This window comes from Rhamphochromis sp. 'chilingali' (assembly GCF_963969265.1).
Source record: "Rhamphochromis sp. 'chilingali' genome assembly, chromosome: 9".
Classification (NCBI taxonomy): Eukaryota; Metazoa; Chordata; class Actinopteri; order Cichliformes; family Cichlidae; genus Rhamphochromis; species Rhamphochromis sp. 'chilingali'.
The window spans coordinates 22,636,249-22,662,117 of record NC_137936.1 but is presented as its reverse complement, the minus strand read 5'-3'; the positions used below and the strand labels follow the sequence as shown (position 1 = coordinate 22,662,117).

Genomic DNA, 25,869 nt, shown 5'->3' with positions numbered 1-25,869 from the left:
AAAAGAGGAGAAACAAGCTGTAGGTCTCAGTGGTTGTCCTCGTTTCGCATCTAATGCCTCAGCAGCTGTGGTCTGATGCACGTCATCACACCACGATGTTAATGTTTTGGGGAGTTTTCAGCAGTCTTGTTGATTTATTCATGATAGAGGTTGATCTTTGACACAGAAGCAAAACCAACTCTGGCTTTGATCATTGTGCTGCCATAAACCAGAACCACACTTGAACAGAAAGGACAAGCCTGGCACGTGCAAGTGTTTGTGACAGCACGTCACACAGCTCGAAATGTGTTGCACAGGTGTTAATCCTGACAGCTTCCACTGCAAAGCAGCACCAAGGAGCTTATATTACACACAAACACACGAGAAGGAGTCGAACAAATCACACAGTTTGCGCGTCATAATGGAAAAAGCTTTCATGTGAAGTCCTCGGTTGTGGCTTAGGATTCTTTCTATCAGTCGGGCTTGGAGGATGTGAAGTGGTGGTGTTGGTGGCTGCACAGTCAGCTGCTGTGAAGTCGATTCTGTGTGGTGAGCTTGGACAGATAAATAAATTAGATTTGTAGGCTGTTTGTTGTAGCTTAGCCCTCAACTAAAAAATTGGTCACGGAACAAAACACTGAACGCACAAGAATATTCAAATATTGATTGTGATGCTTGATTAGCATATCCATCCGAATACATGAGCTACTGTTTCTGAGAAATATAAACAAATATGTCTCTTTGCACAAACAAATGTGTTGTGCTTAACCCATGTAGCTGCTCTTATCAGCAAGCACACATGGCACGAAAGCTTTTCAAAGTATGGCAGTAATTGGCAGAACAGAATTTTAGTCTTTGTTTTCTCTCAGGCTCAGAGGCATTTTGCTGGAGATCAATATTAAATGTGTGACATGGTGAAAAACAGGTGGCATAAGCCCTGAAGAATGTGAAAGTAATAAAATATAAAGAATCCATGAGTAGTGCCGCATTACATCATTGCTTCCTGCCCTAAGTCAGAAAGCAACTCAGCATTGAAATAAAGCAAAGCTTTAATTAATGGGTGGATGAAGAAAGGCAACCTGCTCGAGGCTCAGTGAACCTTATGTTTGGTCACTCAAATTACTCACATTTCAAAGGGGCAATACTAAGAGCCAGAAAAACACACACACACACACACACACACACACACACACACACACACACACACACACACACACACACACACACACACACACATCATTGCTCTCAGGGGAGTGTTCATTGCTCGTTGTTTAAAAAAGATGTGAGTCCAGCTGGCAGAGGCTGAAATCACTCGGGGTAATAGTGGGCAGCTGCTGTTTGGATCAGCAGAATGTACAGAGGCACAAACACACGAGTGGGGAGGTTGAATATTTAATTTAATTTATCTTTTAATAAATGGCAAACAAAAGGTGGAGATAAATGGTACAAAAATGTTATGCAGGATTTAATATTCAATTGAAACAGAGACAAAAGCGAAGCAAACAAACAAATGGCCCCTGAATATTAAAGTAAGGCTACATTCACACTGCAGGCGAAAGCGCATCAAAGCCAAAGTCTTTACATTAAGGGCCATCAGTCAAACAATATTGTTTGGTCTGGGTCTAAACAGAGCGCGTTGTGTGTGATGTCTTCTTTTGCGCATGCGGGCTGCTTTGAGGGTTCACACTAGTTTGCTGTCACATTTTATTTGTAGTGTGAACAAGCAGACAAAAAAATCGGATTTGATCAAAAAATCGGAATTGAACGTTAAGACCTGCAGTGTGAACGTAGCCTTTAATCATTCATACATCCATGCTTTGCATACATATAGTAGCAAGTGGTACACATGAGCAGGACTGGTCATAGCTGTCGAATATTAGGATGCAGGGGAAAAAAGGAAAAAGGGTACAGCACTACAAAGTTTATTATGTGCTTATAATCTAATTTTTTTTTTGAGTTATGATACATAATAACCCATGGTTATCAATCATTGGTGTATCAATATAGTTCTGATTTTAAAAAATACATAAATATGAATGATTTATTTGTAACTGAAGTGCAGATTTCTAGCTGTAATTTAAGAGATTTAACAGAAAATTGTACATTAATTGGAATTGCTGATGATTTTATACATTGTTTCCCTTTTTCAGAGGCCTAAGGATAATGGGCTAACCTGACAACTGATCCTGCCAACTTTGTACTTAATTGTTGTTGCTATTATTCTTGAAAGTTCAAACAAATTTAAAAGTAATTCCAGATTTACAAAAGTGTTCTTCCACTCAAAAATATAGGTAGTTTCCCCATTTATGTTTCATACAGAAATACCAGGATATTCAAGTAATGTATAAACATGAAAAGGTTTCAAAATTATTCTTTAAAAAAAAAAAAAAACAACTTGCACATTATTCGACTTTATACAAACATGGTTGTGCCATTCTCTTTGGTATCAGCTGTCCTTAATACTTCCACATAATTAGAGCCAGCTTATTATTTTCTGCCAAGTAATCTTGTATTGAAATATTTAGGTTAGGAATTTACCATTTGTGGCCTCTTGTCTTTTTTGGGGGGTTGTGGGTATGCCATTGTGACTCTCACTGCGATTTAAAATGCGTGGATGATCAATCTGCTGTGTGATCTGTGCAAATCTAAAACTCCTAAACTTCTTGATATTCTTGATATTTATAACCACCTCTGTAATATTCTTGATATTTATAATTGAGCTATTTGTAGATATTAGTTCCATTTCTTAAATTTGTAATATCTGAAACATATTGCACTATTTAAATAGTTTAGTCTGTTACTGTTACTGTCTTGGAGCAACTGTAACCCACACAGTTTCCTCGGGGATTAATAAAGTATTCTGATACCTTAAACTTTTGCACATTACTGAAACTGTTCAGACTGTCACACTGACAGGAGCTGTAATGTGCTGTGCTGTGGGTAAATTGTGGTCCTTGAATTTGTGCACAAATCGGATACTTGCCGTAATATTTGAAAACTGTGTCAATTAGAGGTGCTAGCTGTACTCATCGGCAAACGTAAACAAATCTTAGCTGGCATGACGCTTTTTCTACCTCTACAGCCAGTTGGATTTTATGTGAAACTGTGTCACAAGGAGGTGTCTCATTATTTGTCAGAGGGAGCTGGAGAGACATCCTGCTGACAGGTTTCTGCCCAGCCCTAATGAGCCCCGTGTTGAACGTAATGTCACTCATTAGCACCCCTGTGGCTGCTAATGAGTGACTTGGTGGTGGCTCGACAGCACAGCTGGGACCGGGCGAAGAATTGGACTGCGTTAATCAATTAAATAATTAAATCTTGAGACAGTCGGATATAAGTGCTCATATCATTTCAAGACTATCTATTATTTTTTAATGTTTTTTTTAATCATGCTCTCTTTCCATCTGTTTCATAGGGCAGAGGTGGTGCTCGGAAACATCATAAAGAAAAAAGGATGGAGGTATGATCTGAGGCACACTTTAATTGCATTTTGTGTTTTTTTATTTATTTTTTTTTATTTTTTTTAATTTCCTTCCCAGCCATCTGGCCTAATCTTGTATCATCTCGTTCCTCTGCACATATTGGGAGGCTTGTGTGTTGTGAACCGGAACAGTAAGGTGGGGAGATGAAAGATTAATGTGGGCAGCCTTGCCACACTCCAGTGTCTCCTCCTCAAAGATGATAAATAATGGATGAACTTCTAGTGGCTTGTCTTCTACTTTGTCGGTCCTGTATGGGTATTTGTATAGCTCAGGTTATATCAGATCAGGTTTATGTGCTCGCAGCACTCATTCACTGGCATTGTTTGCGTTCTGGCACAGACACCGTTATTGTAGGATGTGTGCGAGAGTGATGCTGATAGAATAAGGTAGAAACGCATGAATGACCTAAAGATTATAGTTTGTGCATGTGCATAAGCAACTCCAGTGCTTTTTTTGATGTAGTTCAGCATGTTTGCTTGGTAGATGTTGTAACAGATGTTTGCTTACTTTTTTTTTTTTTTTCTTTCTCCAGACGTTCGAGTTTGGTGATAACAACAAAGATCTTCTGGGGTGGAAAGTAAGTTTCATCCTTAACTCTGCTGTTTGCCCAAATGGAAAAACTACCCTCGCGTGTAATTTTTCTCGACGTGTAATTTTTCTCCTGATGCTCCTGGTAATGGGATCATGTGTCATCCAAACTGATCTGTTGTCAGGTGCTTTCAATAAAGCTGGAAACATCGCTCATATTTCATAAAGGATAAAATGATATTGTGTTACCGTCCAGGAGCCGTACCAGTCACATTTTAAATAATGGTGTCAAACACACTCTCATTTCTTTTGTATTTGTTTTCATATAGAGCGGAAACTGAAAGAGGTTTATCCCGAAAACACATTATAGAAGGTAAGTAGCAGTGCTGCGTATTATTGGATTAAATGTTGACACTTCAACAACAAAATTAATTAATAGCTTTGGGTCAAGGGAATCAAAGCTTCATTTTAAAAACTAACGCCTCCCCTGGAGTTATTGGAAAAGTTTTGGCTACAGTCAGTAACCCATTTAAAGTAGAGCTGGGCGATAGAACGATAACGATATGTATCGCGATATAACTTTTACTCGATAGAGAAATTAAGCTATCGCGATAGACCTCGCCGCTCTTGTTCTCTTAAAAAAAAAAAAAAAAAAAAAAAAAAAAAAAAGGTCAGCCGATCCAAATTCAGTAGCGCAGAGCCGAACCAATCACAGCCGCAGCGTCACGTCGTGTGACTTGTTACGTACAGCACAAGTGCCAAGCCGCACGTGTGTTTGTTTGGGAAGCAGCCAGCGGGTAATGGAGCCAGCGCATAATGGAGGAAATGAGTGTGCCGACTAGAAAAATCAACCGAGCGTGACCGAAGAGAAAACAGATGATGGTTCCAACGCCGGAGAGATTGTCGAACGGAAGAGCCATAGAAGTTCCGTAGTTTGAAGGTATTTCGGCTATTTCAAGTCTGACAAAAAAACAGAGTAGCGTGCACTGTAAATTGTGCCGAAAGCAAGTCTGGAAATACAATAAACTGGTGCATGCGTCACACTGTGCGCCACGTTATTGTTTCGGTGAAATGAATTTCTACAATACTGTTAATTCTACTCTCTGCAGTGTTTAAATGCTTACATATACACACAGTTACTGTCCCTCCACACATACGACTCGGTTCTGCTTCTATGCCCCAGCTTTGTTTACTTTTTCCCACCGAGGCTTCTAGACTTCTGATTGGCCAACATTTCTGCACGGTTAGGAATCTAGCGCCACCTGCTGCTTTGGCATGTTCATAGCAGCGTTTTCCTTCATTTCTGCCTTTATGTGTGGACGGGATTATTTTTTAAAACGAAAACGGAAAATCTCCGTTTTCAAAAATACCCGTGTACGTGTGGATGTAGCCTCAGTCTCTGACTGGAAGCGCTAATTCGTCATTCGGCTTTTGTCAGACTAAAGTAACTGTTAAAACTGTTTGAAAAGCTCAGCTATACAACAAGGAGAGATTGAGAATTTCCTTTTAGTTCTCAGTTTATTTGATATTGACAAAAGTTAGTCAGTTTTGTCTGTTCTTCTGTAAAACAAACTAAGATTTATTTTTAGAATTAATATTTTGTTTCTAAGTGGAATTGACAATTTAGTCTGTTTCATTTGTTCTATTTTGAAACTTAAACGCTTTAGCGGCTGTCTTTTGTGTAGTTTGCAATATTTGCCTTTATTTATCTGAAAAAGTCTCATGTTCCTTAAGTACATCTACCCTGTTGAACTTATTATGGGAAATAAATATTTAAAAACAAGCTGCTGATTATTTCACATTTTACTTGTGAGCAACGGCACATTTAAATCTTACAAATATAGTTATTTGGCTTATATCGTGATAGATATCGTTATCGCCTGAAATGAAAAAAACATATCGTGATATGAAAAAATCTCATATCGCCCAGCTCTAATTTAAAGTATGCAGTTTGATAATCCTCTGCACTACTTTTCTATACACTTTGATATTTGCAGTCACAGTACCATTGCTGCTCAACTGTGGTTCCTATTTTCCAGGTTTAAAAGCCTCTTTAGAAAGACTGCAGTTAGACTACGTGGATGTGGTTTTCGCGAACAGACCGGACCCTAATACACCAATGGAAGGTAGCAATTCTATTGTCTCTACCCTTTTTCTGCCTATTTATCACCTTTTTATCACTTGTTGTCATACTGTGCTTAGAGAAAAGGCATTCTTTCTGTCTCTATGACGACTGCAACGTGAAGACTCGGATATACAAATCTCTTGTAACTGAAACATCTATTTTTAAATGCTGCCTGTTGTCCTGGTGCTTCCACCTCCACACTCAGAATGAGGATGGATGCGGATGCTGAAGACCTTTAAATGGCAGAGTGCTAACTGTGTGGGGGCTCAGCTGGTCACACAGTATCCATCTGCTCCCGTGTTATAGTTCCTCTTCGGGTTGTAGTCCGGTCAGGGGCCATCTCTCTGCCTTCAGTTTGCTACTTCACTCAAGCTGGCTCTTCCAGAATACTTCAGGATCTTGTTGAGCAGAAGTAGCTGGTGTTGTTTAATGTAAAGGTTGAGGCAATTCTTACGCCCCTCTGCCCTTTAGAGATTGCACACAGTTCAAATGGGCAGTTTTGAATATGCGTCTTCCAATCTGTAGTGGTAAAGCCATCTGGTGTATTTTATGCTGGCAGTAGCTGAAGGGGTAAACAGGGTGAAGAGGAAGTGAACAGCTACTGTCAGAGTAAACACAGTAAACCCCTTAAGACAAGCACACACTCCCAAGATGAGAGGCTTGGTCTATTCGACTCTTTTATGAGAAACAGTGCATCAGTGTGATGGATTATTGATGGGTGATAGGGCCCGTCTTATTATATGCGTGTTCCTTCTCTTGTCTGGGACGCTTCGATCGCTATCTGAAATTTTTTATATTTGGTCTGCAGGCGAACCAAACAAGTTATCACTTAGATCGATAAAAAGACGGAAATTACAGTCAGATAACGCAAGATATTGCTCAACAGCACACACACAAGCTGAGTTGGAGCTCTGTGATTTAATTTCTCACACGTGTTACACACACTGCACATGAAACACTACAGATGATTATCTTCATGCCACCTGGCTCCACACACCATTTGGGATAAGCATCTTTCATCAGAACTGCCGTTGAAACATGACCAACCCATTCAGGCCACCTTAAGAAAAAAAAAACAAAAAAAACCCACCACCACCTCAAACAGGAGAGGCAGCAATAAACATCTCAACATGCTGGTAGCACCATCTACTCTGGAGTCGAGTGTTACATAAGTTGAAACAGCCGCAATTTTCTTTGTGACCATTTATTACACGGCGTGCTGCGGGGGAAAAACTTTTTCTAAGGTTTATTTTTTAGCACCTGACGGCTCTTTTTAGCTTCTCATCTGTAAACACTCAGCATACTATTTCACGTGATTCAGTTGATTTAGAAAAATCTCAACAGGATCTTCAGCTTTATTTTGAAAGGTTTATGTGGAAAATAAACAAGCGGACAGCGGAGGCACACGACCGTCGTTGTTGCTAACGACAACGCATAAGAACAGTCGTTTGTCCGTCCATAGTGTGGTTATATTAAATATAAGAGAAAGAGAGAACTTTAAGAAATTCTACAGTGACCATCAAAACGATGAAAAATATTGACGTAAACAGTTTATTTTGCAACACCACAAAACAAACGATAGCATAATATGAAACGATAGACGTTTTCATATCGTCATCTTATATATATCATTATATCGAAAAGCCCTATTTAAAAGCAATAATAGTCTGTCACTCGCCTACCTATGTAACATCAAATAAATACATAAAAATAACTGCTTTCACCTACTACTCCAGCGGTCCCCAACCTTTTTTGCGCCACGGACCGGTTTATGCCCGACAATATTTTCACAGACCGGCCTTTAGGTGTCGCGGATAAATACAACAAAATAAAACTAGTACCGGTACCGAAAAAAAGAAGATTTATTCATAACAAACGTGAAAAGACCCAGGAAAACTGAGTTAACGATAAAAACGATAACAAAATAACGCTGAAAACCATACATTTCACACCTGAGCCTCAACTCACGCGGCCCGGTACCAAACGACTCATGGACCCCCCGGGGGTTGGGGACCGCTGTACTACTCAACTCACTGGATAACGATTTGTCAATTACAAGTCATTAGCATTCGCGCATGTGCTGGGTAATGTACCTTTCTGAAACACAGAGACCATAGACTTCTACAGATGATCTGATATCGTCGTGTTGGTGTTGTTCCTGGAACAGCATAGTAAATGTTGTTCCAGGATCAACATTGCAAGTGACCAATCACATTCTTGTGACGTTATTCTTTGGCGCGCCAAGCCATTTGTGCATTTATGAAATTCCAATGTTGCAAGGACAATATCAATGCTGCATAGTGTTTATTAAAGGGTTAGGGTCAGGGTCAGGGTCCGCTGATCGGCGGACAGAGGCGGTTTCTTGCAGCTTAAGTACAGTTTTTTTGTTTTACGGCGGTTTTTCCCGAAGTCGCAAAAGTATGACGTCACAACATTCTGATTGGTCACTTGCAATGTTGATCCTGGAACAACACCAACACGACGATATCAGATTGCGCGACTTCTACAGGGCTCAGTCTTTCAGTATCCACAGCTTTCGCCCCCTGATGCCCATTAGAGTGAATTTAGGCTTAGGCTACTTAAGGATCAACCTTTGCTTTTTAGACCTGGAAGCTACATCTTTTATGCTGTCTGTGGTGAGGAGAGAGCCATATCGTTAATTTGTTACATAAAATGTAACAAATTAATTAATGTTACATAAAAACAGCTTGTATAAAAGCAACCAAGTCAAACCAAAAACTGCTTTAAAGCTTTGCCTAGAATGAGGGTTAAAGGGCTTTTCATCAACTTCTTTGATGCTCACAAAAAATACTCATTATTTCTTCCTTCATGGCTCAGGGCCGTTTATCATGGATGGCCATGATGGTCGAGTGGTTAGCACTGTAGCCTTACAACAAGCTTATAACCGGCTCGATCCCCACCTATGCCTGTGTGCGTTCTCTCATGCCTTCTCCCATGGTACAAAGACCATTAGGTTAACTGGTGATTCTGAATATGCCGTGGGTATGAGGTAATTAAAGTGCTGTATAAATGTATGTTGCTTAATGGGGGTTAAAATGGGACTTTTAGTCATTAAGATTATAAAAGAACTGTATAAATGGGAGTGCATTTCAATATCCATACAACCACTGAACAAATCTAATCTTAAAGCTTATTTGCATGAATGTAATTTGACTTATCTACATCTTTGTTAAGGTTGCAGATGTGCAGTAGAAGCCTGTGATAGACTTCTACTGTGCCAATGCAACATTACCCACTGATTGGGTCGTATATCCTAGTTTCAGCTGTTGACTGGCTCTTTTATGACAGGAGCTAAACTGCGGATGTGTAATCAGGATTCTTTGAGTGCCATGGCTCTCTTATCATGCCTCTGCTAATGTATATTTTTATGTTATAATCTTTAGCATAATTATCAGAATCATTTGTTTATTCAAATCTCTCTTATCATACACATAAGCATGCATGCTTTAAAAACACATTCCCACCTGACGGCTTTAAATCAAATGCAGTGCTGTGTTGACACAGTAACATGAGATTAATCTCTCTGCAACATCCAGTCATCACATTAAAGAGAAAAATAAATCACCCCTGACATATTTTCTAACCATCTGTGCTTAAAATAAATAAGCTGTAGTCCACTTTGTCAAACCACTGAAGAGGCACAATTAAAGATCTGAAGTGGTGCAAATACGGCCGTCGTCTCGTATTTATTTCACTGGATTTCCTTTCTGCAGCCCGCTGCAGATCGAAATTGACAGATTCTTAGGATTTTTTTATTTTTTTTAAACATTAATGTCATTCAAGTGCCTTGTTATGAATAGATGTCATCCTCATCAGGGTGAATCATGCTCCATTCTGATTAACATAATCAGCTTTTCCACTTCTGTCCTGAATGGCCGAGGCCATTTGGATTGCAAATGATAACGAGTGCTTCTTTTAGAAGAAGAAAGAACAAGCAGATGCACATAAATTAGAGTACCAGGACACTGTTTGAGGTATTGTATGCTGCGGAAAACACCACAGGGTGAAACGAGTGTTAATGGGTTTTTTCTTTTTCTTTTATAAGGCCGGCTCTTTATTTTTATTTTTAAGCTACATTTTTTTTTTTTTTGCCTGTCCCATTTGGTTCTTTAGCCGTCAGAATTGTTGTCTGAAGACCAACAAGGATACCCAATGGATTTACTTTGCCAAATGGATCATCATGGCCTTGCCATATTGCTTCATTTGATTAACCTTTGTTGTTATTATTTATTTTATTTTATTTTCAGTTGTTACAGACGGGACAGGCATGACTGAGGGATAGGAAAGGGAGAAAGAAAGATGAAGGAAAAGAAAAACAGAAGGGAAGAGGGACAGTGAGAAAGGGCACTTAAAAAGAAAAACAAAAATCTCCTGGATCACCTGTTGAGAGAAAAAGAAGAGAAAACAAGCAAAAAAAAAAAACAGAGCAACATACTAAACACAACACCATCACGTTAATCTAGCTAAGCGTAAACAGCAGTAAATACTAAATATTGAATGTTGTTGTGTAGCAAGCAGGACCGACAGCGCACAATGTGCTTGGAAATAGCAGCCAATAAAGGTGTAGTTTATGTCTATGAACAGTGAACACCCGTGTGCACACCTGTGTGGATCAGCGCGCTTGTATTCAAAAGGTTTCCCCATGTAATGGTCTGCTAGAGGATGTAGAGAGCCATAACCCCGTCCCCCAGGGCATGAAGCAGGCATGGAGGAGATCCAGGCTCCAGACATCCAGAGGCCCCAGAGTGCGAGAGCCCAAGGAGGACCACCGGAGGGGCATCCGTGCCACCCTCCTGGGAAGAGCTGAGGAGAGCCCCAGATGAGGGGTCACTCAGTAGCCACCGAGCAGAAGCCAGAGGGGGCTGCAGTGGCGTGCCCGCCGGCTCTGCCGGCAGCCAGCTGTGCCAGAGTGAACCGAGCCGCAGGCCCAGAGGCCGGAGGCCTGGGGGCCCCCCTTTGCCCCGGAAGAGGCCTGACTGAGCAACAGGCACCAGGCCCCACCAAGTAGTCACCGGGAGCGAGCTGGTACATACCTGAGCGCCCAGCCCCGGACACCAAGAACCACCAACGCACCGACCCCTGAGGGCATCAGTTACCGGCAGGGACTCTGGTGAGGGGAGATAGGCCGTTGGAGGGCCTGGGAGTTCCCAGAGAGGTGGAGTGTAAGACCCGACCTGACATATAAACACAAACAGGCACACACAGACACAAACATGCATTTCCACCCTCATGCACACATATACAAATACTTAACACTCACCCAACGTAGGGATAGACATACATGGACACTGTACACACAATCAGACTCCCCAAACAAACTCTATACCCCAGGTCCAGGTACCCTCGCCCCTAGAGGGGGAAACGGCACCTAGGCCCAGGAGATGTTACCCTTTCCCCCGGGGTGGAGGCAAGCAGACCGCCCCAGGCTCCGCAGCAGCAGGGAGGCCCCGCATCCCAGATCCCAATCGGACGGCCAACACCTCCTCCCAGCCCCCCCGCCCCGATGGCCAGCAGAGAACAGGGGTGTGTGAAGACCCCAAACCTCCCTCCTCTCGCTCATGTGTAGCGTTGCTGCGTGTTGTTCTAAGGTGCATTTAAAACACGGGAGAGCATGGTGCTGCTGCCAGAGCTACATATTTTTATTTTTGGACTCCACTCGAGCAGCTTTGTTTATCTTAAACTACACCTTGATCCAGCATTGAAACAAGCCATTTAACACTCTACAATCTAACAATCTACCTTTATTTTGATTGGCTGCCCTTGCCTAAACACGTGGGTCGGGCTTTTGTGTTCAGATCCAGAGTTTTAACATTTTGCAGATCAAAAACCGGATCCACCAGTGGAACAGTGTGTTTATGTGTAGATGTTTGTATGTGTAACCAAAAATGTGGGAAACTTCTTGGGGTTTTTTGTCCTCATCTTTGTTGTGTGTAACTTGCAGAAACGGTTCGAGCAATGACCCATGTGATAAACCAAGGCATGGCCATGTACTGGGGGACATCCCGCTGGAGCCCGATGGAAATAATGGTGAGACTCAGTCCAAAATACATTCCTTCTATCTTCACAAGTTCCAGTTATTTCCAGCTTCACATTATCTACTATTTCTATTCTTGTTCAGTATTGTTCCCAATACAAAATGTTTACATACTCTGCTGTATTATGTAACTCTTTGCATGTTTTTCTCTAGGAAGCGTACTCTGTTGCGAGACAGTTCAACCAGATTCCCCCCATCTGCGAGCAGGCAGAGTACCACATGTTCCAGAGAGAGAAAGTGGAGGTGCAGCTACCTGAGCTGTTCCATAAGATAGGTGAGCAGTGGTGCGTTTGTGCCTCCACGTGGAGAATTGATCCATGAAAGCATTACAAAAGTTATTTTTTACACAAACCCACAGAGCTAGAGGGATTTTTGACACGTGGACACACAAGGTTAAATTGAAGCCAGGTGTTGGATCTCGGGTCTGATGAAAATAAAAGGAAGCATTTCAGAAATGTAACATGAGAACTTCTCTCTTACTTCCTGGAGCACTGGAGATCAGTGCAGTTCTGATTATAACTGGTTAAAGTCTTGTTTGTGTTGTCATATAACTTTATTAGCTTCAATTCAATGCAGACAGTCGCCTCAAGGAGCTTTATATTGTAAGGTAGACCCTACAATAATACATACAGAGAGAAACCCAACAATCATATGACCCCACTTGCACATTGGCGACAGTGGGAAGGAAAAACTCCCTTTTAACAGGAAGAAACTGCCAACAGAACAAGATTCAGGGAGGGGCGGCCATCTGCCGCGACCAGTTTGGGTGAGGGGAGGAAGACGGAATAAAAGACATGCTGTGGAAGTGTGTGAACAGTCAGTGTGATTTAAGAGAAGTAGAGAAATGGTCATCATCAACTCAGCAAAGTTCAGCCCTTTTTTTAAAATTTATTGAAGGCTGATAAAAATTGTTCAGTGGTGATCACATGTTTCTCTTCTCAGGTGTGGGGGCCATGACGTGGTCTCCGCTGGCCTGTGGGATCATCTCAGGGAAATACGATGGCAGGGTCCCTCCCTACTCGCGGGCCTCCCTTAAGGTAGACAAGCCTCGCTCGCTGTGCTCCTTCTTTATCCCACTCTGATCATCTGTGCCGCTGTCACTGTGCTGCGTTTCACTGCTGGTTGCTTATTGTGTGTGTTTGTGTCTTTCAGGTTCTGTTACTCACCACATACTGTAACCTTGTGTGTTTTCAGTGCCATGCCGACGCCATGCACTGCGTACCGCTTCACAAGCAGTGCTGCTACACACTGTTTGTCAGTTGGTGTCAGCTTAATATATTTTAGTCCACGCAAATGACCACAAAACACCTACGCTCACAACAATAATAGTGCGGCACATGTGCGTGCTTGACTTGTGAATTTTTATTTGACACTACAGATACCAACACTTTAAAAATAAAAATGTTTCACTTTATAAATTGGCAGATGAATCAGGAATCAATTCAGTGTGTTGTGTCAGGAGAAGAAGAAAACAAAACGTCCATTTTTTCTAAAAATGATTAAAGAGGAGACGCGGCTTCAGGGATTCAATCCTGTATTTGTGACAGATGAACTCAGCAGCCCTCACTTTCCATCATGTCATGTTGTGATGCTGAAATATATTTTAGCATTCAGCATGCAGACTTTTAAAAATAAGAGATCCAAGACAGCTCAACACATAAGCTTACACCTGATTGGTGTTCTGTCCCTCTGTGCTGGAGTGGCATGTTGTGTTTCTGTGGATCGTGTGTCACTGATTGTTGGTTTGAGCTCTGCCGGTTCATGAAGCAAGCTCTCCATCTTGGTGTCGTGCAGTACTTTTGGTGACTTATGTTGAATGTGCTGCTTCCCGTTCGGCTCAGTGTTGTCTGTGGATGTTTGTGGTGTTTTGGATCGTTGAGTCAGTGAATCCTTGTGATACTAATCACATCCTCTGTATTGTTAGATCTACCAGCTAGATATCAAAGCTACTGTATAACTCAGCTGGGACAAAACTAACACTTTTTTAACATATTTAATTTTTGTAATGTTTGTAAATCTGCTATAAATGAACTGACTATTATTATTTTTTTACAAAAGCATAGAGTGAGCTGTGTTTCCCTGGCTGAGGTGTAGACAGCAGGAGACAGAGTCACGTGTTTAAAAACAGGCCCTGGTGACACAGGAGCTGCAGCGCAGCGGTGTGAGCAGGGCTGTGTTTTTGAGCAGGTGTGCTGTGTTTTCGACAGGGCTACCAGTGGTTGAAGGACAAGATCTTGAGCGAGGAGGGCCGGCGTCAGCAGGCGAAGTTGAAAGAGCTGCAGGCAATCGCGGAGCGGCTGGGCTGCACTCTGCCCCAACTCGCCATCGGTACGCAGATACACTCTGCTGCTCTCTCTCTTTCTGTCTGTCTGTCCGTCCCTCTGCCTCGGACAGGCCGAGGTCAGCACCGCTCTCGCAGCTGTCTGGTTTGACACTTGGTGTGTTGTGTTGTCACGTGTGTGTGTGTGTGTTGTAAGTGTGCAGTTAAAAAAAAAAAAGTATATTTATGAGGAAAAACAAGAAAACAGGGACTATTTAAGAAATAAAGCAATAAGAAAGGTAAATAGTGCGTCTTAAAGGGACAGGAACTCACAGTATCAGATATAAATCCAGAGGATGACTCGTATCGATTCACTTGCCGGGCAGTAAATGTGCAAACCCCAAAGACGCAGAGTCCTGCAAGCGTCGTTAAAGTGGCAGTCGAGAGGGACGCGGCGAATAAATCTCGCAGTCGGTCTCCTATCTCAGCACAGATCGCAGCAGATTTTTCACCCACACAGTAATACACTGTCATAGATTTGGTTTCACGGGCCATTAGTGGACACCCTCGGTTCTCCCTCAATTACCATAAATCCTTCCAGCACTCCTGTAGGCAGCACGGGACATTTATATGCAGTCTTCTAGATCGCTGTGTCACTGCAGCATTAAATAAAAACTATAAAACAATAACAGACTGCTTCTCGCCTTGGGCTTTATCCCGAGACTCCTTGAGCAGGTGGTAAATTCAGGAATCAGGCTGCAAGTGTGAGAACAGAGTAAACAAATGTAGTCGGTATCTCAGCAGCCTGAGGGAAGGTCTGCACCTGCATCACTCCCGATGAAGATCTTCTTTTTTTGGCCGTATTCTCATGTTTATTGAAGATTTGTGTAGAATCATAATCCCACCATTTTTACAGCAGCATTCCTCATTCCATTATACTGTAATCTGCATACCAGTGTATTTTCCTGAATTTCAAGAGCATGCAGTTGTACTGCATAATACAGTTTCCAATTACAATGGCAGACCAAGCAAGGATGGGGTGTGTGTGTGTTTGTATTTGTATGCAGTGATCACAAAAAGGCAGGTTTTCTGAACATTATTAGCAGAGAGCTGCTCTGAGATGTAGTTCTTTTATTCAGGCTTTGCACCTGAAAATGGTTCTGAAGTATTTGTACATGAGTTTTTTGCAAGTTCCTGCTTCACTACCTGTGCTTTACAAAGGGATGGGAACTTAGTCTTATGAAAAAAATATATATATACCAGGAAAAACAGATGAACATCACACAATAAATTACACAGTCAATATTTAACAAACCTAAATCCAGAAGCAGTGTTTGAAAAATTAAGTACACCCTTACTGGTTCTATAGAATTAAGATGGTAAGTCACCAACGGAGGTCGCTTATCAAAGGCACTTGATTAATTGGTCATTAGCAAACGTGATCACCTCTGTTTCATAACAGTTTCTAATCATCACACACGCACACAAGTGAATGTCCCAACACGTTTACCCCATAACAGACCATGCAATGCTCAGCAACACTGCAAAAAAAACCCCAAGAGCTACATCTTAGACTCCATGGGCCTCAGTTAGCATTTTAGATGTTAAAGTTCACGACAGTACAATCAGAAAAAGACTGAAGAAGTATGTCTCGTTTGGAAGTGGTGACAGGAAAAAGACTTTTCTTGCTAAAAAGAAAATGACTGCATGGCGTAGGGCTCCAAAGCCACATCTGAGCAAAGACTTTTGGAACAATGTTCTTTGGACAGATGAGACCAGAAATGGAGATGTCTGTTCATAATACAAAGCGCTGCCTTTAGAAAAAAAACAAAACAGCACAAACATTTCATACCAGATGTCAGGACTGATGTGGAGGGATGATGATTTGAGCTTGTTTTACAGCCACAGGACCACAGCAAGTTGCAGCCGCTGAGTTAGCTATGAGCTCCACTGTATACTAAAGCATTATGGTGTTAAAGTTGGGGACGTCTTTCTAACGGGTAATGGTTTTGCTGAAATTGGGTCATGCAACAGGAGAATAAATCCAAGCACGGCAGTAAATCTACAACAGAATGGCTGAAAAAAGAGTCGGCATGTTGCAATCCATCAGTGTCCAGACCTGAACATGATTGAAATGCTGTGGGACAACCTTAAGAGAGCTGTGGATAAACAAATGCCTGCAAATCTCAGTGAACTGAAGCAACAATTCAATTCAGTTTTATTTATACAGCGCCAAATCACAACAACAGTCGCCTCAAGGCGCTTCATATTGGAAGGCAGACCCTACAATAATACATACAAAGAAAAGCCCAACAATCATATGACCCTCTATGAGCAGCACTTTGGCGACAGTGGGAAGGAAAAACTCCCTTTTAACAGGAAGAAACCTCCAGCAGAACCAGGCTCAGGGAGGGGCGGGGCCATCTGCTGCGACCGGTTTGAGTGAGAGAAGGAAGACGGGATAAAGACATGCTGTGGAAGAGTCAACATTGTAAAGAAGAGTTGGTCAAAATTCCTCCACACCGATGTGAGAGACTAATGCTCATACAGGTGTTTCTACAATCTGCTGAATCATGATGTGTACTCAGTTTTTTCACACGCTGCTTCTGCATTTGGTTTATTTCATTTCAGCTAAATAATGACACAGTTCTGATCTGAGATTGTATTTAAACAACTTTAGAACCAAGTAAGCACCAGATGGTTTTTTCCATTCAAATCATTTAGTCATGGTGCAACAACGAGACTCAGTTTACCTGCAGTGAGCTATGCCAAGTTACATTTTCAACACGGCATGAGCTAAGGTATAGTACTGAAATTTGATGTAATGTAGGCGGGCATTGAGCAGCATCTGATCAGGAGTCATTTTTATATTGTGGTGTGTGCATGAGTGGGTTGGTTCTTCCATCGCTGATCCAGTGTTAGTGTAACGAGTGTCGAGGTCCTGATGAGTAATGTTGCCATAGTATAGCAGTTGGTTTATTTTATCAGGGAGCGGCTGTCATTTCATGTACAAATAGTAATCAGCGTGTGTTTGCGTCTCGGGTATTGTGTGTGTGTATGTGCGTGTGTTTAATCACGGTAGGGGTGTCATCCTTATTTACTGGTCTCCTGCAGCGTGGTGCCTACGGAACGAGGGGGTGAGCTCTGTCCTTTTAGGGGCGTCCAACACCGACCAGCTGATGGAGAACATAGGAGCGATCCAGGTGAGTGTGTTCGTGTGTGTACGCTTTGCTTGTGTTACCGCGAAACAAATCAGAAGCTTAATTTGTGAAAATGCAACCTGACCCGCTTTGTTGGGCTCGTATTCGTGCCTTACAGTCCATAGCGGCAGCCTCCTCTCCTGGGCACGGCTTGGCCTCCTGGGCAGTTTGCTGCTGCACGCCTGGGTGCTTTACTGTACTGAGTTAATAAGGTCAGAGGAGTATCAGTTGCCAGTGGGATTGGAGATGAGCTCACAGCCGCTTCCTCCTCTCCTGATAAGATGCACTCTTTAATGGGGTTTTCAGACCGGTGCGGGTTTACGTCCCCTCCTCACATTATGTCTGGCCCGAAGTAAAAAGCATTCTGACTCTCATCTACTCCGATGCTGTGTGTGTGTGTGTGTGTGTGTGTGTGTGTGTGTGTGTGTGTGTGTGTGTGTGTGTGTGTGTGTGTGTGTGTGTGTCTCTCCTCTCCCAGAATGCGTTTGATATTTCGGGTTTGAAATGCTATGCTCACATTTCCCAAGGGCTCTGCAGTTTCCCTTTTGCCAGAATTTTATATCAGAGACGCTGAAATAGAAACGGCCCCTGGTGTGAAAGACTTTCTCAGGAAGTTTCAATAAAAATATTATTTCTTTCTTTTTATTTAATGTCTGCATTGTCGGAAGAGCAAATACTTTATTATTCTCTACACGCGAAAAGTTCCTGTTTAATTTGTACTACCATCTAATCTCTTTTTTTATTTTGCTTCTTTTCCGGTTAAATAGAAGATTTTACTCCTCACTTTGAAATTCAGAGTAAAACGATCTGTATTTTTATCAAAAAGGGCAAAATATCTTAATAAATTTCTTTTTAGTGATGTATTTTCATAAATCTTTATTTATACAGCCTTTTTGTTGAAAATAATTATTCTTTGAGTCAAGCTTCCTCAGTTATCAAGTTTAAAAGGAACAATATATTCCTCCTGTTTTCATATTTCTGCTCTGCTCAGTGATGCACTACTTTACTATAAATACTTTATGTAGTGTCTGTTTACAAAGTTCTACCCCAGTTCCAAAAATAGTTGAGATGCTGTGTAAAATATAAATAAAAATACAATGCAATGGTTTGCAAATCTCAAATATAAAACATTTTATTCACAATAGAACATAAAACATTTGACACATTATGAAATATGTTCTTTCAGTTGGTGGAAAGTTGGGCCTGTCTGCAGACAGGTCGAGCTTTGCACCAGAAAAGACGCCAGTATTCCTGTTTCATGTTCACATATGGCTTCTTCTTTGCATGAGAGCTTTAAGCTGCATTTGTGGATGGCATGATGAACTCTGTTCACAGACGGGGATTTCTGGAAGTCCATCCAGTGATTTCCATGACAGAATGCCTGATTTTAGTGCAGTGCTGCCCGAGGACGTGAAGATCATGGGCAGTCAGTACTGATTTTTAGCCTTGTCCTCTGCGCACAGAGATTTCTCCATATTCTTATTCAAAGGTTTCACAATTTTACATTAAAGAACTTTATTTTGAACTTGTTCCACAGTTTTGTTCAGACTGCTGAAACTCTGCCTCTCTAAGAGGCTGCTCTGTTTATACAGGGTCACGTTAGACCTGACCTGTTACCAATAAAACTACCTGCTGTTTCTTCAAAGTCTTCTTCAAAATGAGTTAATATTTTTCATGAAATACTAAAATGTCTGTTTTACCAGCATCCCAACGTTTCTGGAATTTATTAGAACTGAAGCCTTTTTACATATCGCTGTTTCTATAAAGATAAAAACTTGTGCATAAAGCTAATATATAAAACAACAAAGAAATAAAGTAAAAAATAAACACATGCCACTTCTGTTTTTGGATTTTGAGCTGGACTGGAGATTGCAACGTTGAGATTGTTTGTAAAAATCCTTTCAACACTCTCTATAGGTAGCGATGTGAAACTGCAACACACCATGGCGACTGCAGTGCGTTCACCTCTTGTCTTTCTGTCGTGTCGTAGGTTCTTCCAAAGTTGTCGTCATCCATCACACACGAGGTGGACAGCATCCTGGGGAACAAGCCGTACAGTAAAAAGGACTACCGCTCCTAACGCGTGGCACGGCCCCGCCCGGCAGGGCTGCACCCGGCCTGCAGCCGCAGTGCCCCACCTTTGCCTGATCCTCTGTTTGCTTGAGCTTTTACTGAGTGAGACCCTGGCGCATGAGTCTGGCCACACCAAGGCCACGCAGGGCACCTCATTTAGAGTTACAGGGATAAGATAAGAAAAGGGGGAAAAAATACAGTCACCTCCACTGGAAATGACAGGATTGACAAAGAAAGACACAAACATGGAAAAAGAGAGGTTAGAGATATGCGCTCATATTTAAATTAGTTATACATTCAATTCAGCTGAACGTATTTTAAAACTATAGAGAAAAATACATTTATTAAAAAAATTAAATAAGCACACGCTTGCTTGGCAGCCAGATTTTTTTTTTTTCCTTTCTATTTTTTTTTCTCTTTTTAAAACCGAATACAACTAAAAGGAAGATGAAATTCATGCTGTATGAATACACGAGAACTATTGTTGCACATGTACCATAGCCATGCATTCGTTGTTTGGACGTTCTGTTTACAAACACCTGTGTACTGTCCAAATCCGTCAAGATTTCTCTGAAAGTGTTGTCGACATTACCAGAGCCTCCTCACGGGCTTCAATCAGCACTTTAGTACAGTCAGTAAAGGTGTTGGAAGGCAGTTTCAAAGAGGAGAGAGGATGGGTATTACAACAGTCTTATCTCACAGCCATTGCACTATAGAATCACATCGCCTCTTCATAATTCCCTCTCTTCATCCTCTGTTTCTTCACTGGCAGTGCGTTTGTCCAGCCTACTGCTCCGATGCTGCTCCTGTGTAAGCGTGGCTCTGACGTTCTGAAGTCATCAGGGCTTCCGTCCTTACAGTGAACCACCCGCCATGATGGAGCTTAGGAGCCAGGCTGATGTGTCTGGGCAACTTGCGTGCCACTGAAGAGATGAGCAGTTTATTCCTCCCTAACAGCAGGAACTGCAGTCGTGTTATATCAAACGCAGCGGCCTGCTTCACTGTGCTTCTCGGCCGCTTTTCTCGCTTTTTTTCAGGCTGAGGATTTTGGTGTACAGGGAATATTCATATCAGTGTTGGCTCAACATCTCATGGAAACTTCTCTTCAATCAAATTCAGTTCAAGTATTTTGCCTTATTTAGAGTTGCATCAAACTGTGCTTTGGGCTTGTAGACGAGCAGCTCGACAGCTGCCTCTCTGCGCTGGTCATGTGTCCCCGGTATAAACTGGACCGCTGAGTGGTGGAAGTGGTGTTTGTTGCTCCCTGACTGGGGGGGAAGGAGTCGTGTGTCTGGTTAATCGGCGAGTGGCAGCAGCTCAGGGAACGGAGCAGGCAGTTTCAGTCGTGTGTTGGCGTGCACAAAGTCAGGAGGTTGTATTTAGTTATCTGTTTTCGTCTCATGTGTGGACACTTTAGTGTGGCTTGAGCCAAAGATCTTCTTCTTTTCTTTCTTTCTTTGAGAAAACAACCCAACGTTTCACTATTACAAGATTATAGAAATCATCTTGACGCATGTGCTGTCCAGCTTGTAATCTATCTATGGTATGGACTTTACTCCATAATATATCTTTACTTGACCGAGCTGTTACACTAGTTAACAAGTATGTCCTTCATATACAGAATGCGTAGTACAACTAAGTGCTTTAGGATCAGTAAGGTTTGTTTCAGGCGGCAGACGCCCCGAGACGCGTCAGAAGTATTATTGCAAACATTTTGACAACGCCCTGTATCATTTGTTGTCCTTTGGGTGCTCTCTTACTGTGATTAAAGCACAAGTGGAAAGCATGTTACATCTTCTAAGCATGGACCCTCTTCACCCAGCCTACAGTACCTATGGGACAAACAAGGTGATGCTTTTCAAGCTTACCAACACGTGTAGATAACAAGTCTTTACTAACAGTTGATAAACTGTTGAGTCTTAGAAGGAAAAAACAAGTGCAAATTAACATAACTTATATAAGTGTGAATGATATGAATGAGGTGAAGCTGCTCAGCTAGAGTGGAGGGGATAAACATCACTGTGTGGGGTTTGTGTGGATGAGGTTTTGCTTGAGTATTACTCCTAAATCACAGCAAAGTGATTCAAGATCTGCTGTTGGTGTGTGTGTGTGTGTGTGTGTGTGTGTGTGTGTGTGTGTGTGTGTGTGTGTGTGTGTGTGTGTGTGTGTGTGTGTGCGTGCGAGCGAGAGAGAGAGAGAGAGAGAGTGTGTGAGTGAGTTCAGGTGTGAGGGATTGGGGGACAACTGAACTAATCCCGTGCTGTTGTATTAGTTGATCCCTGAATACGGCTGATTTGCCGTGTCTCTTGTAAGTCTGAGTAAATAATAACAGGCACAAGCTGATGCTGTTTTCTCAGAATTAAAAAAAAAAAAAGAAAAAAGATAAGAACATTTTGTTCATTAGTCTGTGGAGTTTCTGTGTCTTAATATTTCCATCTGCAGGGAGCGGAGAAGAAGTCTGAGATTTAAAAGGTTGAGTCTGACATTTTGGGAAATGTGCTTTTTCTCACCCAAAATTACAAAAGGTCTGATACTGAACTGATATTAGCTCAACACACAGACTGGAAACCAGAAGACACTCATTTTCTCTTCTGTACAGAACATATTAGCCATTCATTATTAAGCTTTACAGATAAGGGTAGTCAGAGGGTTTTAGCCTCGTTCAAAGGTTCGTACTGTGTTCACCAAGGACTGTCTGATTGAGATATTGTAAGGATAACTTTTCAGACTCTCAGTTGGGAACCTGGTTTATTTAACACATAATCGGGTGTTTGAGTGTGCAGTCAAGTCCGTGCTGTGTGTGCACTTTCATCCTGTGCTCTCCCTTTCACCATCTGTGTGGGTGCATCTCTGCTCTGCTGGATAAACGGACACATGGAGGGGAGCAGAGGAAAGGGGAGACAGGTGAAGTGACGGTATCGTTACCTGAGTCGAGGACGGCTCGGCGCTCCCGTGGCAGCGAGGACCGTGCCGTTTCTCCATCCACGTAACAAATAATTTAAGGCTGCAGTGGCAAGGCGTGACACGCTTATTTTCAGGAATCATTTCTTTTCTAAATGTATTATTGATGATGAGAAAAGCAGTTTGGCTGTTTCCAGTCTCTGTGCAGCAAATATGCCGACGTGGCATATTTCCCCCCCTAAAGATGTCAGACTTTCCCTTTGAACTTTATCGCTGTGCATTTAGTTTGACCATCAGTTGTGTCCCAGCGTGCCGACCCGCTCGACACAGATGCTGTGTCGTAACGAGCTTCACGTGCACAACGTAGAAATAACTGAAACTTTTGAAGCTTGTGTGTATTTGTCTGGTGCCCTCACCCATGTAGGAGAAAATAATGCTTTAAGAGGTCCTAGTTTCATCATATTTGCTGTTCTAACATGTTAACGACTAGTTCACAAATGAAACAGACCCACAGATGAATAGAGCTTATTTTACAGAAGGTCCTAGGTTATACAGAGAATATATTTTTATGTTCTAGCCTTTAATGCAGTAGAGAGAATTAAGAGAACTGTTTTTATTTTTGTCATCATGCTGCATTTTTCCTATCGGTATTGTATTGATTTGAAGACTGACAAAAAGAAGCAATCTTTGTGTTGTGTGTGCATTATGATGCTCAAATGCAACAGTGTGTGGAATTCACCCTGAAGACGACGTATTGAGAGCCTGGTATCTCCTGTACATACTCTGACCTTTGTATATATTTCTGGTTGTGATCACCTTTGCCTTTTTTCATTTTGATTTCATTTTGCAGGCGTTGCTATCTGCACTGTGCTTGAATCTGAGATTTAGACAGGATGTACAGCTTATGATCTTCAATGAAAATGAATTAATGATAAAAATAAGAATGGTTAAAAACCACCAACTTGTGTCTGTTTTTATTTTGGCATCTTTATTCATAATGTTTGGATTTGTTAGAGCGTCCAAGCCTCTTCTATCCAGTAGAAAACAAAAGATGCATTTATGACTTATTTATGAAATATAAATATGAGGCAATTTATACAAAAAATAAAAATCCTGAAAGAGGTGCAAATGATCTGAAGTGGTTTACATTGAACTTTAAAAACTGTCATTACAGCATGTGTAGTCATCAGGAGTGTGCTTTACTGTCATATAGCATAAAGCTTGTGAGGATCAATAGAATCTGTTGTACAGTAAAGCATCATAGCACCATTTACCCAAGGGTCATACTTCATGTTGTATAGACTGAAAACAACTTCATAGAAATGACAGAACTGCATCATATTCAGTAATATCGCCAACATCTTTACAAAAGTAGAGTATTTTTCTTATACAGTACCTTCCGCTGTATTTTGAGGGCAAACATATAAAAACACAATGGGCTGAAAGTGCAGCAAACCTGACCGCGACTTCCTCGCACTGCACTCTGGAAGAAGAAATGCTTATCCTGAAGGTGAGACGGGTTATGTTTGGAAATCACAACCTGCAAGTGACAGTTTAACCCCAACAGTTCAAAGGACACTTTGGCACAAAAAATAATAATCATCCAGACGGGTGCAAACATGGAACTGCAGTTCTCATCAGAGCGTCCGTTTCCATGAATCTCCCAGCTGCTACAGTTCCCTGTCATGAGCTTTCACTCACTGGAGTCACTTCAGTTTAAAACTCCTGTCCCAGTTGAGATTTCATGCTGGTTGGAGCTGCTATAATGAGTTGTCGTGCCGTGATTTTCTTGAGCTGCTCCCATAGGTGAGGCGCGGAGGTCCACCTGAGGCGACGGACACAACGAGCTGAGAAATCCAGCTCAGCAAACGCACAGCATTCACATTTGATCAGAATAACAACCCCCAAAAAAGTGGAAAGTGCAGCCTCTGCAGCTCTGCCCCTCACAGACAATAACTAAACACTGTCAGCACTTACACTTGGTTACTTACTCCCATTTCACCAGGTCAGCAGATCTGTCACTTCTGTTCTCACTCGAGGGCGAGCGGAGGCCTTCACCTGCCCTCCGTGTGGATATTTTCATGACGTAAGTGTTAAAACGGCAGGGTGTGTGTGAGTGTGTGTTAGTCACTGCTGTACCTTCCTGACAGGACGGTCCAATCCAGCTGTGCAGGCAGTCGCAGCGGCCGTTGCGACGGTCGCACTGCGCCCTGTTCTCGCACTCGCAGGTCTCTAAGCAGTCAGGCCCGTAACGATTCTCTCTGCAGTCTGACAGCCAACGGTGAAAAGCAAAATCCAAGCAGTTTAATAAAGCTACAAAATGGCGAGGGCGCAGTACATTTACTCAAATATCGAGCGCAAGTATTGTTTACGGGGCAGCTGTGGCTCAGGAGGTAAAGTGGGATGCCTACTGGTTGAAGGGTCAGTGGTTTGATCCCCAGTTTCCCTGGTTTGCATGTAGACATATCCTTGGGCTAGTTTTCCCAGATGCATCCAGGAAGCATGAGTGTGTGAATGTTAGCCAAAGCTCTTAAACATAGAAAACTGGATTTAAATTTTAGTAGAAAAGTACTTCAAACAGAAGTACTGCTGACTTCACATCATCTTTTTTGTATTGGCTACATTAAGGATTCAAAATTCCCTTAAAACCCTACGAGTTTAATAGGCTTGTACACCGACCCAGCGCAACGTTATGACCCGTCGCTGGTTCACTTCTCCCTGGACTATGTTAGATAGATACTGACCACCGCAGACCATGAACACCTCACAGGAGTTGCAGTTTTAAGAGATGCTCTGAGTCACTCATCAAGCCGTCACAATGTGGCTCCTGTCAAACTCACACCAATCCTTATGCCTCCATCTTTCCTGCTTCTAAAACAGCTTTCAGAACAAAATGTTCACTGGCTCCCAACACATCCCAACCACTCAGTGTTATGCCTGATCAGCGTATATTACATGCTGACAGTGGAGGGAAACACATTTTTGCTTCATATGTTTTCATTTGAGGTCAAAATATAAAAATGTCAAATCTTGTTCTCAAATAATATAAAACAAACACTTTTTAACACTAATATCCAAAAATATTCAGTGCAACACAAGGAATGCCCACTATATCTCCAAATATTTTGCAATTTTGGTGCATATGGTAATTTAATTAAATTATGAATAATGTCTCTGATTTTGTCTTTTCATATTGTAATATCGGTTTTCCTCTGTTTCTAAATGTAGCTGGGCACTATATATGACAGGAGCCATTTTTAGGCATC

General features: G+C 41.9%; 2 protein-coding genes across 5 annotated transcripts in view; one reads left to right on the top strand and one right to left on the bottom strand.

Moving 5' to 3' along the window:
- kcnab2a (potassium voltage-gated channel subfamily A regulatory beta subunit 2a) overlaps positions 1-20,787 on the top strand; it is a 116,417-nt gene extending 95,630 nt beyond the window's left edge. For 2 of the 3 annotated variants that reach the window (XM_080891077.1, XM_080891079.1), the window contains 10 exons: positions 3,395-3,439; positions 3,994-4,038; positions 4,319-4,362; positions 6,029-6,115; positions 12,077-12,162; positions 12,323-12,443; positions 13,112-13,206; positions 14,377-14,497; positions 17,544-17,632; positions 19,620-20,787. In XM_080891077.1, coding sequence (XP_080747203.1) covers positions 3,395-3,439; positions 3,994-4,038; positions 4,319-4,362; positions 6,029-6,115; positions 12,077-12,162; positions 12,323-12,443; positions 13,112-13,206; positions 14,377-14,497; positions 17,544-17,632; positions 19,620-19,709 — 823 coding nt within the window. In that variant the 3' untranslated portion in view covers positions 19,710-20,787. The other variant, XM_080891078.1, reaches the window with a different exon arrangement.
- A 1,031-nt stretch (positions 20,788-21,818) lies between these two features.
- The window catches only part of megf6b (multiple EGF-like-domains 6b), a 69,375-nt gene continuing 65,324 nt past the window's right edge, over positions 21,819-25,869 (bottom strand). The window contains exons 37-38 of one of the 2 annotated variants that reach the window (XM_080891068.1): positions 24,743-24,871; positions 21,819-24,428 (exon numbers count right to left, since the gene is read on the bottom strand). In XM_080891068.1, coding sequence (XP_080747194.1) covers positions 24,364-24,428; positions 24,743-24,871 — 194 coding nt within the window. In that variant the 3' untranslated portion in view covers positions 21,819-24,363. Of the gene's footprint in view, positions 24,872-25,869 lie in introns of both variants that reach the window. The other variant, XM_080891067.1, reaches the window with a different exon arrangement.